The 13770-nt window shown below is 36.4% G+C and overlaps 1 protein-coding gene across 3 annotated transcripts in view; it reads right to left on the minus strand.

Annotated features, from left to right (window-relative positions):
• The window catches only part of CDH7 (cadherin 7), a 134066-nt gene that overhangs the window by 39993 nt on the left and 80303 nt on the right, over nt 1–13770 (minus strand). For all 3 annotated transcript variants that reach the window (XR_004301604.1, XM_032422647.1, XM_032422648.1), the window contains exon 7: nt 10922–11175. Coding sequence is in view for 2 of the 3 variants with exons in the window: in XM_032422647.1 (XP_032278538.1) it covers nt 10922–11175 (254 nt within the window). In the remaining variant the exon portion in view is untranslated. The remainder of the gene's footprint in view (nt 1–10921; nt 11176–13770) is intronic.

Raw genomic sequence — 13770 nt, forward strand, 5'->3', positions numbered from 1 at the left:
CCCCCCCTTCATTTTTCCCTTCCTACTTTTTTTTTTTTAACATATAATGTATTATTTGTTTCAGAGGTACAGGTCTGTGATTCATCAGTCTTACACAATTCACAGCGCTCACCATAGCACAACCCTCCCCAATGTCTATCACCCAGCCACCCCATCCCTCCCACCCCCCACCACTCCAGCAACCCTCAATTTGTTTCCCGAGATTAAGAATTCCTCATATCACTGAGATCATATGATACATATCTTTCTCTGATTGACTTATTTCGCTTAGCATACTTAATCCCCCAACTTTTAAAACATTTCTCACTCAGGATCTTGACCAGGATTCCATAGATATGTTTCAAGGTAGAACGCTTAAAATTACATGAATATTTTGGTGTGTAGAAGCATTTTCTCAAAATATTTGCTATCCAAATGTCAGTGAAAAATGTTATTATATATATATAATATTTATATATTATATATATATATAAATATACATAATTCCATTATGCTATTTGTTCCATACACAAAATTCACCCACCTCCAATTAATGACTATCTTCAAACACCACAGCCCCACCCCCAGTGGTTCTAGTTGAGTGAAGGAATCTCATTTAAAAGCAAACAATTAAACAAAAGAACAGATAAGCAAACACATACCAATTTAAGAACGTATTTTATGTTTCCATAGTTTTCCAACTACTATTATTAAATAGAATCATCTACTTCTAGTCTGCTGTATTATAAAATGCTAGACACATAGCAAACATAGCAAGGAAAGAGGAGGCATTAGAAAATATTAGAAAATTAACCACACACCAACAAATACTGTCTTTGTCCAGCAATAGGTATTTAGGTGTTAAGAATATTAGGAACTTATTTTCTGATGGTTTCTATTTTCTTGATGGCATATGAAAGAAACAAGGTTATCAGCTGAGGGAGCAAAGAGGAGAAGGTAGTTTGAGAAGGAGAGAGAAGTCATTTATTATAAGGGACAGAAATATATATAAATATAAATACACACATGCACACAGAATAAGGAATGTATAATGGAATGGCTACGCATTGTGGATTGGCACTTTGAGATTTATGTTCATCAATTTAATGTGAGACCAGTCATCCTGCCTATCTGTCTTGCTCTGTTGTCACCCATGTGTTTGAAGGTGCACAAAGAGCATAGGGCTGGATTTAACTAGTCATGGACAATGGAAAGAGAGAGGGGAGTAGAGATGATAGGAACATGTACACAGGAGTGATAATAATGAAGACCCATGGTATAGAAGTTCATAAGAAAGCATGAAGGAAATAAGGGAAGATAGATTGATATTGAGAAGATTCTGATAGCATCAGGTTGCAGAATTGCTAGAGTGGGAGGTGGTGGACAAGGAATGAGATCCCTGAAGTAGATTTTCAGTAGTAGCATATATATGAGGGCTGACAAGTCAAGAGCATGTTTTTAAAAATCTATGACTAAATCAAGGCAGAAGAACAGATCACTGGAGTCAAGAAGACCAAGAAAATAAAAGGCCAACATGTTTAATGAGTCATCGGTATAATTTAATCAGTTACCAATCATCATGCCAGGAGTTATTATGGGAAGGAATAAAATGATACAGGGACTAAAATCTTCAATGAATTAATGTGATTACTGTATATTTGGTGGTTGATAGCAACATGGAAGATTCTAAGTCTAATGATGCATTCCACAGAAGAGTTGAGGGCTTTGAAGGAAAAAGAAAATTAAATTGTTTAAAATGATAATGGCAGTATAAACAAAATGTACTCACACTTCCATGATCTGTGGTACATGTGACATGAGGAAAATAAATCTTACTTGAGTTTCTCCATACCCTCTTCCTTACCATCCTTCTATTATAGCTTAAGTGTTTTCATTCATATAAAAATCAAATTGTTCCACTTATTCTGCACATCCCATCTGCTCTGACCTTCTCAAAAACATTTTTCCTTGGAATAAGATATTTCCTCTCTGTACTTTATTTGAATTGAAAGCAAGTATGTTTTCTACTTTGCTAGTCTCCTACGTAGATGTGGTATTGGTGTCTTGACACTGAAGTTTTAGCAAATGAGATGAAAGTTGTTGAGTCAAGCATCACTGAAAAACTCTTTAAATGATAGGACAGAGCTGTTAATTTAGCTGGCATTTGATTTCTGCCCCTTCCCCTCCATCACACCTGGGACATGAACACAATGGGAAGTGGTCCAAAAGCCAAGTTGTAAATATGAGGTGATGAGTGCTTGATATGAGAAGCCAAGGTCTTTGATGACATTATACTGCCAAATTGTCAGTCCTTGGGTGTATAGCTCCAGACTTCTCATTAGTAAGTCATTAGTGTAAAGCTTTGTTGCTACTAGCCAAGCACAATTTCTAACTAGGGCAAGCAGGTAATATTATTATGGTATTTCAGTATTGGATACTAAAGTCTCACAGTTGGTTGTTGATGGAGCCAAGACTCAGAATCACGTCATCTGAGCCATCTTTCCATTATATACCACCACCAGACTTATATATTGAATTACCTGCTTAATTTCACCACATGGATATACGACATGAACTGAAATGTAGCACGTCCCAGCTGATACTGTAACTCCTACCACCTTATTTATTACCTATAAATAAGCTTTTAGTCCCTGCCACTTACAACTCTACAATTCAGCTTCTTTTCACTTTTTCCCAATGCTCTTCTATCTAAACTGTAGGTCAGTCAAACTGATGTTTTAACTGATAATTAAAAAGATCATGTGTATCTCCATTTCTTATTCTTATGTGTATCCTCATCTTGGTCCTCCTGTACTCCATTTTTCCTCCTTTCCAATTATTTTAGTTCTGTGTTCCTTGAATAGTCCTCTACCATTAAGGCAGCAAGCCTCTCCAATTACATTAAGAAAAAAAAGTTTGTTTGTTTTTTTTTTAATACTCAGGGAGTCTCCAAGTCCCTCGATATGGAGCAGGCACAGAGGGTTGTCTTGCCTTCTCTAACTCATCCCCATCTTTCCCATCTTTGAATGCCCTTAGAGCCCTCACACCTGAGACTTAATTGCCATCCTGGAGAACTGCACTCCTGCCTAAAATCAGAGACCCTCAGGCCTCAGAGTTTTGGGGCTTTGCTTGTGGAGAAGAGCAAATGGTTTAGAATATGGTTGGTTTATTTGTGAGGAAAAGGAAGGCTCATGGGACAGGGTCCTGCCATACATCATTTTGAAGAAAATGGGTAATGGTTTTAGAAAGAAAGCCCAAGAATAGTATCAGAAAGCAGAAAGATTTAAACCTAAAAGCTAAGATTTTTAAATTTTTATCAACCCAACAGTTTTCTTCACCCTCAATCCACACATCTCCCCCCCGCCCCACAGTATCAAGTTTCTCTTATATCACACTAGTAATAATTTTGGAAATTATCAGAAAAATAATGTAGAATGATGTGATGTGACTATGGGACCCCAGGATTCAAAGTCAGGAGACCCTGGGATATTAGCACCAAGCTTGATCTGACTACTTGTGGGAACTACCAGCCATTTAATCCCTCAGCTCAAATTTATTAATCAGTAAAGTGAGTTGAAATAGAGATCTCTAAAATTTTGTATGTGTCTGATCTTAGCAATTGTCCTACATTATCACAGAGAGTCACTGCATATTTTGTAACTGTAATTTCCCTAGGATCAAACCAAAAATTAGTGCACTTAGTACAGGGAAATCAAGGATGTACCTATAGTATATTGCCAAGAAAAAAAAAAAAATTCTTAGTCAAGGCAAAATCTCTGAAGTTTAGTTCACTAAAGCCATTCTGTTTTTAAAAATATAACAAACACATATAATCCATAATTGGCCTTTCTTGGTTTGTATAAAGAATACAGGCTGTCACTAAAATTCTTTAATGTTTAATGCAGTGAACAGTTGGAGGACACATATTTGGATCTCCCTGTTCCTTAGATCTTACAACTTTTTTAAAAAAAATATTTTATTTTAATTTAAACTAAAAACAAAAAACTAAAGCAAAAACAATTTACAAATTATGCCTTTTTAAGAAACTCTGCAGTTATGTAGGATCTGTGGACTTTGTGCTCACAACCACAAACCACGTAGTAGGAATGAAAGGACAAAATTTATAGCCACGACCCTGCCACTAACCTACTGTACTTATTTGAGCTTTCCATTGACCATTTATACTCTTCTGTTTCTTTAGCTGCAAAATGAGAAGGTTTTATGAGATGATTTCTCATTTCCAGATTTAACATTAGATGTTTTAAAATAAGTTTTTGTATACAGTATCTTCTATAGCTAGATAACAAGAAGGCTGGGACCACATCTTAAACATCTGTATATGCTTAGTGTGCGGTACATCTGCTATAAAATGAATTCCTTAATAAGCACCTGTTATTATCATTGCTGCTGTTTCATAAGCTATGGAGATCAATCAAAATGCTCTTCCCAAGGAGCATTCTTATTGCCCAGCTATTGATATGCATGTCAATGCTCTAAAATAGGACATGTGGGTGAGTGAGCTAGATTAACACAAATGTATCACTGCTACTCCCCACATGGCCAAAGATAATGTGATAAATATACATGGACAAACCTGAACAACAGAAATAGCTGAATGATTTGAGTTGAAACCTTAATCTCTTAAGATATTTGTGTATGTGTGTGTGCACGTGCATGCATGCATGTGTGTGTGTGTGTGTGTGTGTGTGTGTGTGTATTGCTGCAAGGAGTAGAAAGGTTCTGATACAGACCTTGCTAAAATCCTGGAACCACATGTTCTAACTGTGTGACCGAGGTGGGGGGGGGCAGATTTATTACAATAAAGAGATGATAATACTTGCCTTATAGGACCTTAACCAGAAATTTCTTTAAAATAACCACTGAGTTTAGTACTTAGTGATGCCACTGTTTGCATTCTCACCCCCTTCTGATAATGACAACTCAATATTCCTTTGGCGATTTAAACCTTCCCAATCTCATGCAATCTTGACAGTACTCACAATCAAGATGCCCAGAACTTCCTGGGTAAGAGACAGTACACACGTCCTAAGACAGGCCAAAAAACTTTCCAAGAAACTGTGAACCTTAAACAGAGGGCCATGAGAAAAGAAAAGGGTTGGCACGGGTTCGTCCCACTGCCGCATCCTCAAAAGACTATTTGCTCACTCTTGCTGCTCATATTTATAGAAAAACCTTACTCCTCTCTTTTCTGAGGACCGGCTATTCAATTTTTCCTTTAACTCTGTGAGCTATCCCCAATTATTTCAATAAATTCCTTTTCCTTTTTTCTCAGTTACCAATGCCAATTTCTGTTATTGCAACTAAAGAATGCTAACAGTACAGTTCAAGATAAATATAGGTCCTTCAGCTTTCCACCTCATGTATAGTTCCCAAAGACTCATACCAAAAACATTATGGATTTTGTATTCTTCTATTCATCACACTTTTCAATAAGCATTTTAAATGTGGGAAATACTATAAGGGACAAATCAAGAGAAATGTAATCCTTAATAAATTCATTTTACCCAGAGTCTTCAAAAAAGCTAACTCAGAAGACCTTTGCTCCGAGCCGAGTTCTAATTCCAGAGCAATATCATAAAAGACGGAAAAATGGATCAAATAGATTAGGAATTTCCTACTTAACACATTTTGAAAATTATCTCTAGATCTTAATTACATTACTATAACAAAAAACACATTTTAAAAAATTTTCACCATACCCGAACAGATATATTTTCATTTTTAGTGCTAGTTATATTAAATTGGGCAGCATTTTGAAATGGATTATAGCTCATGTTTTCCTGATAGAATTGATTTCTGTTACTGTTCACATGAACCACTATTTTTCTGTATGTTACTGGCTAATTTCTTAGAAAATCGAATAGTAACAAATAATTTAGATTAAAGTAATATGTACGAATATATGCATGCATATAAGCTCCTTAAAAAACTACACACTGAATTATTCAAACATCCCAAATGCGTTCATACTAGTCACACTACATAATGTAATATCTGATACTATTTTGTTACCTTTGATCTGAGAACATATAATACCAGGAATGCCAAAAGAGCCTGCAGGTAAGTATTATTATCGTGGTATTCTTAAGCATAAATACAAATGTAGTTCTGTATTTAAATTGTTAGAAATGTTGAAAATAATCCCCATTAATTTTTATGAAACCCTCTTCACATCTGATCTTATTTGTAATAATATCATGTTTCAATCCATTGCCTATTTTTAGTATAGGGACTTTGGGCTTGTGCTGCCTATGGAAGTAAATCTGCTGATTTCATAAAACAGCAGTAGACTCTTAGTATATAACTAAATAAAACATAAACAGACTTTGCATAATGTTTTCTCGGTTTGTTCAAATCCTGCCATCCCTCAAAGCCCTGCTTATGCTATCACTTCTTCAAATGAAGCCTCCTGTCCGGTGAGCTCAGAGTGATTACCATTTATTTCACAATTGGCCATGTTACAGTTCTGACACTGTCTTCCCTCATTGTGTTTAACTTTTATGGGATCTTATGTCTTCAACCAGATTCTAAGTTCCTTGAGGTCAGAGAAAATGTTTTATTCATCTCTGTTTTTCCTGTCAATATTCTCCCTAGCACTGTGCACAAAGCAGGTTCTTAATAAATGTGTGTTGATGCACTGCTCCATCTCCCAGTGCTGACATGAGGAATGAAGTGTGCTCCAGACTCTAGGCTGCTCTTACAACATCTACCACCTCACTGATGAAGGTGAAGTTTCTACCATTCAGAAAGATGATCAAAATCATCAGCAGAACATGACCTGTCCTTCCAAGTTCAACAGATAAACCCTGATATTTGGTATTCAGGACCAAAATTTACATGAACTAGTAAACAACTACAAAAACATAAAAAGCCAGAAGTATGCTAGACCATAATTATCTACTTTTGCTTTTGAAAAAGCCTCTTCTTCGGGCGCCTGGGTGGCTCAGTTGGTTAAGCGACTGCCTTCGGCTCAGGTCATGATCCTGGAGTCCCAGGATCGAGTCCTGCATCGGGCTCCCTGCTTGGCAGGGAGTCTGCTTCTCCCTCTGACCCTCCCCCCTCTCATGCTCTCTGTCTCTCATTCTCTCTCTCAAATAAATAAATAAAATCTTTAAAAAAAAAAAAAAAAAGAAAGAAAAAGCCTCTTCTTCTTGTGTTGTCTTCCCCCCCCCCCCCACCCCCAGCTAAGTAATCTCAACTATCATCTAATTTCCACTTTTGGCTTCTAGTTTCTATTTGGGAAGAGGAAAACAATGTATACATGACACGGTGGGGGAGGTAACAAACCTGGATGCTAGACAAGTTATAACGAAGATACAACAGTTCACAATGATGTTATATTCTTGCTAAGCAATGGGCTCTGAGTTCATTTAATCTTTCCACCTATTGCTACTATACTTCTAGATGGCCAAAATGCTTTATGGTGATGTAGGTGTCTCAGTCCTCTTTAAAGAAAGGGCAGATGCACAGAGAAGAGTTACTCATAGCTTTGGCTGGTGTCAAAAGTAGGTAAAAATAAAAAGTGCTGAGCAAGGCAGGGATCATGTAAGAGGAGGCTCTCAATTTTGCCTTGCTGGAGGAAAGTAAATGTATTTCTTTCTAGAATTCTAGTCTCTCACTCCACATATTGGTAAATATTCCAAATATAAATAGCATATGCTAGATTTTAGTATTATACTACAAAAAATGTCAATAAATTTAAATACTAATTATCCAACTTCCCATCCTGGTTTACAATTCAAGTACTATTGGCCTAATTTTAAGCAATTACAATGAAACAAATACTACTTTCCCATTCCTCTAAGAACCACAATGTGAGCACAAAGCTCACAATCCTAAGACTCTTCAGGTTCTATCTCAATCTGGAAATTCACTTATCCTAGGATCTCAGCAGACCATGCCCCCTGCCCATCCATGGCATTTGTTGAAGGAGGGCTTACATTTTGACAGGAACTTGAGTGCCCAATGCAAACACATATTTACGTCCATTAAACTGTGTATATTGTCTCTATATTGGAACATATGTGAATACAAAACAAATTTCAATACGGATCACCAATACAATTGCTTGTAAAGTATGTCTCCTTTTGCTGACTTACTGACCTTGAAACAAAAATGGGATGCAAACACAAAAAACTGTAATAATAGCAATGTAAAATGATAATACTTCCTAATACTAAAGTCATGATTCTCAGTTTAAAATCATTAGTTACTTTCCCTTTATTACTTAATCTTCAAAAAACTTGGGATAAAGCAGGGATAGGGTTTGCTTTTCCTTCTTACTGGGCATAGGGAACCTTAGGTGGCTAAGTGGCATTCCGTAGGTCACTTGGTAAATAGCAGCACTGAGAAGAGAACCAGTATTCTAGAAAATGCACAGGAGTACACACTCATCAAACTACAAGATGAGGAACTTGGCCTCTTAAAGGATATCACAAATAAACGGGAGAGGAGAAATATATCAAAGACAAATCCAGAAAAAAAAAACAGCCATGAATGACAGAGCGACCTTATAAAAAATAGTATAAAAATGTTTCAAGAATACAAGTAGTAAATATTAAGTCAATAAATTAATTTTACAAAAGTAAAAGAAATACACACACACACAAAAAAAACCATTTTAGTCTACTTGGAACAAAGGCTGTACCTCTTTAATTGTGAGATTAAGGTGTTCAAAAACTGACATAAGCTAGTATTAACCTGACCTTTCAGGTCACCTTCATCAGCCTTAAGAAAATGAAAATGAGGTAAAAATAAATTCCTGGCCAGCCTCTTTCATTGATGAAAGCCACAGAGATCTTTACCTCTAAAATCAGCAGAGTTCACTTTCTGACCTTTCTATATCTGTGCTTCAGTGAGGAGACCTGGAGGTCACTTCATCTCTAACTCAAGTCACTTACCACTTGGTCCTACTCTCCCTTCTTCCCCAAATTATTATATAATGCTGCATTTTTCAAATAAAATATTATAACAAGTGAAATATTGATGTGGAGAGGCTTTAGCAGGATGATACACAAGGAAACGGGTAAAGGAAAAAGAAGAAACAAGATTTCTTAACTTCTCTCATTCAAGTACTGAATTATGTTATGTATTAGTGTCTCTTTTTTTATATCTCCGACTTCATGAAAGCATTCCCTTTCTCCCCATGAAATTAAATGATTTAAGCAGAAGTGAGACTATTCCAAGTAGCTGATCTATGCCTACAATCATGCTGTGTCTGATCATAAGAGGAGGAGACTTATGTGTTTCAGTAAGGGAGGTGATGCTATAACAAACCCCAAATTCAAGTGTTTGCAAGTCAACAAGACTTGGTGGATGGAGCTATGCTTAAGTCAGGAAACTGTTTTGGCAATGAAGGCTGGGCTATTACAGGAGAAGGGGAAGGCTTGTTCTATCTGGTACATTTGTGACTTTCAAATGTTCTATTACACAGAAGATTATATTCTTAGGAATAGTTTATCATCATTGTGTTAAAAATAATATAGTCATCCATAGAGCCTGAATTTATTGTATAGATGGAAATGATGAGTATGACTTCATTTTTTTTTTAAAGATTTTATTTATTTGACAGAGAGAGACACAGGAGAGAGAGAACACAAGCAGGGGGAGCGGGAGAGGGAGAAACAGGCTCTCTGCGGAGCAGGGAGCCCGATGTGGGACTTGACCCCAGGACCCTGGGACCATGACCTAAGCCGAAGACAGACGCTTAACAACTGAGCCACCCAGGCGCCTAAGTATGACTTCATTTTTGAACTAACAATTATTTTATGCAAATTCTACATTAGACTATGATATTAATAACAGACAAAAGAGAAGGAAAGGAGAGCAGTTATATATGCCTAAATAAGCTTATTATTTTAGGGAGGTAAAAGATTATGCTTTTCTTAACTAAAAATCATTGTCTAAATTACAGATATTTTTCATTACACTTTGTCATCAATGTCCAAACTTAGCTCAGAAGTTAGCTCAAAAGCACTTAGCATTGCCAGACAGCAGTTAAATCTAAAAAACTGTGGTTAGCTTATAAGCTAAATGTATCTGAATATAAAACCTTAACTGATTTTTGTACTTTATTAGACTTTGTAAAAAAAAAAAGTCCAAAATGTCACATTAAAAAGTTTTACTTATGAATGCAAATTAAGACATGTAATACAAAGTAATTTCAAGTATATTCTCTGTAAAATATTCACCTAAAAAGATGTATCATATGCACACACATACTAACACACACATACACAAAAACATACATGTAGATCTCAGGTTGTAAATTAGAAGTAAAAAGTGTGAAACTGAATGTTGTGGTATTCTGAAGTGCTTATCTATCATCACTCTGTTAGTCGTAAAGAGATCAGTTGCTTAGAACCATGTGTCTAGTCTCGATACAGGACTACTGATAAAACATTTGAAAAATAGTCCTTATACAGTATTATTTAATTTTTTACAAGTGGAAATAATAAACTAAAAAATATGCTACCCAAATAGACCAATATGTAAAAAAAAAAATGATTTGCTTAAGTTAATCCCTAATTTTAATTGTTTATAAAATTAGTTTTCTAATATATGTCCATATCCTACAACTAGGACATACATCACTTCATCTTTGAACACAGTTTGCTTTGAAAGAGCTCAGGATAATTGATTCAATAGGAACATCAGCTATGGCTTGTGGATGATAATGAATGCCTAGGAATATTGCTACATAATAACGGCCTTGAATAATCAGGTGAAACTTTTTTAAATTAGTAAAATGTCGAGTTGTTCTGATCCTGTTTCACTTCCACTGCTATGGCTCAATGGCTCAATATATATACAAAACTGGTCTTCATTTGCTGTGAATCAAAAGCATCATAATATAGAAACATGAGTTGTGAATAAAGCACATTGTTATAAACTGCAGGAAAGAAGAGCAATGAGCTTTTACCTCACAGGGCTGTTGGAAGAATCTGGGTCATGAGCTGCTACAGTGCCAATGATATTCCCAACTTGGGTAGCTTCCGACACCTCCATGGGGTACAAAGGTGAGGAAAACACGGGGGGCTCGTCCACATCTTCCACAATTATCTTCACTGTTGTCGTGTCACTGAATGGCCCCAAGCTCAGAAAGCGAGGGTCGGCATCTTTGTTTGCAGCTTCTATCCGGAGTGTGTAACTTGTTTTGGCTTCAAAATCCAGGTCCTATAAAGAAAGTTATTAGGGAAATTAAATTACCAATTAAATAGTCAGCTAAGCAGAGCCTTTTCATTTATGAATGTTAATAAGCATAGAAAGGACTTAGCCACGAAAATGCACCATCAGCATTCACAAATAATAAATAATAATGCCAATCAGAATCCTTGCTGCTTTTCTGGCTCATAGACAATGGTAAGTGCTTTGGAGCTAACTTAATCCACTCTGCTGCCGTGCATTGCATGGGCAAAAGCAAGTCTTTAGAATATTATTTGAAAGACAACCGATAAGGCTGAAAACTCTTTCCAACAGGGACATCAATATAATATCCTTCAACCATGTAATTTAACTGCACTATCCAGGGGTGCACATTAAAAAGAAAGAAAAATATAACTTTCCACTGGATTTCTCATTTAAAAGGTCATCTTTATTGATTTCAGGGACTCCATTACAATCCTGAGCTTTTAGGTGCTCCAAAGGCAGCCACACTGCATAGGTGGGATGTTGAGTTTGTGCTGTCTGAAAACACAGCCAATTCTCGATGAAGCACAATTTCTTTCTCCACAATTCCTCAACCAGTATACACTGTGTCTCTGTTTGTATCTGATGGTTGAGAGTTATATTCCAAAATCTCAGTTCTGCAACTTTCCAAGAGGATTAACATGTCAACACTTTACTCAAAAATAGTGACCCAAGTTAAACCATTTGGTAGCTTTAAAAAGTTGTAAGGGCAATTAAATGTTGTCCTAGGAAAGCACCATCTGTGAAAAAAAAAATTATATATACAATATGCTGAAGTTGTTTGTGACAATAAAATGCTTCTCTTTTTCAAGGAGAGAGAAGAGAAAGAGAAATGCTTTCTCTATTTTCAAATACAGAGTCACAGATTTTTATGACTTTTTTTTTTTTAAAGATTTTTATTTATTTATTTGTCAGAGAGAGACACAGCAAGAGAGGGAACACAAGCAGGGGGAGAGGGAGAAGCAGGCTTCCCGCGGAGCAGAGAGCCCGATGCGGGGCTCGATCCCAGGACCCTGGAACCATTACCTGAGCCGAAGGCAGACGCTTAACGACTGAGCCACCCAGGCACCCCAGATTTTTATGACTTTTGATCTCAATCTCACCACTGAAAAACTGTCCCAAAATATTCCTTACATTCAAGGAGATAAAACAAAAATAATTTTTTAAAAAGTAAAGAAATGGACCGAAATGCTACCAAATATAAAGCATGGTTTACTTAATTGTAATTTTTACCTAATGGTTATGTAACAGAAAAAGAATTAGGGAAAAGGGGCTAAAATGTAATGTTGAGAATGGGAATCCAATTTCATCTCATGTACATGGGCACGTGACTAAAATAAACAAAACAATGTAGTCGTGTAAATAGAAAATAGGATATATAGAGAGAGACACACCGTATGTATGTATGTTATATGTATGTCTATATGACAAACAGTATATATATGTACTGTTTATATAAAACAACATGTGCACACAGAAATCCATGTACATACAAAATATACAAATATAGATGTGTGTGTATTTGCAGATATATGTTACATAAAAGTCTTCATGGCTCATCTCTGATTAATACTGAGGGAAAAATATATAAATCAATACTCAAAAATAGGTTTACAGTATCTAGATCAGGGAGCACTTACTAAATGTTTACTAGCTTCACATCTGTCTCATCCAATAGATTGTAAGCTCCAGACTGTTTTGTTAATTACTAGCATTCCCAGGGCCTATTATGAATTCAGTACATAGAAGGGGCTCAATAAATTCTTGTTGAATTAGAAAAAAACTAGACCACAGATCTCCAGGACACAGAGCCTTAAAATTGAACTATACTTTTGCCCCAGGGAATCCTGATAGCCAAGAGGGGTGGGAGAAGGAATAGTCAGGTATATTGGTTTTCTTTACCACAAAACACTTCTTAGAATTGCTACAGGAAAATGCACTTTTAATTTTCTGAACTTTCATATGAAAATGCAGGGGCATGTGGTACACAGTGCCCTAAACACCACCTTATTAACAAATTCAGTGATATTCTGATGATGCTACCTTTTTTGTCTATTACCTAAAAATATTTCCAGTGCAATGGTTCTCAACCAAATGTGAGGATCAGAACTATCCAGGGGAGTTTTCTGACACATGTGTGGCCCCTTCAAAGAAGATTTTGATTCAGCAGATCCAGGAAGAAGCCCAACCATATGTATTTTTAAAAGGGGGGGAGGCTCCTGGGGGGCTCAGTCAGTTAAGCATCTGCCTTCAGCTCAGGTCATAATCTCAGGGTCCTGGAATCGAGTCCTGCATTGGGCTCCCCACTCCCCACTCCACGGGAAGCATGTTTCTCCCTCTCTCTCTCCCCTGTTCATGCTCTCTCTCATTCTCTCTCTCTCAAATAAATAAAGTCTTTAAAAAAAGAAGGCTCATTGGGTAATTGTGATGCAAAGCCTCTTGTAAGAAGGCTGACCTCTGCATTAACACTGTGTTGTACCCACACATGTAATCTAGTATTTAACTTGGGTATTGCTAAGGATAAAAAAAAATTCCTTACCTAAATGCATTTACTTACTCCAAACATACTCACAAATAGCTTGG

The sequence above is a fragment of the Phoca vitulina genome, unplaced genomic scaffold, assembly GCF_004348235.1.
Source record: "Phoca vitulina isolate PV1807 unplaced genomic scaffold, GSC_HSeal_1.0 scaffold27, whole genome shotgun sequence".
In the NCBI taxonomy this organism is placed as follows: Eukaryota; Metazoa; Chordata; class Mammalia; order Carnivora; family Phocidae; genus Phoca; species Phoca vitulina.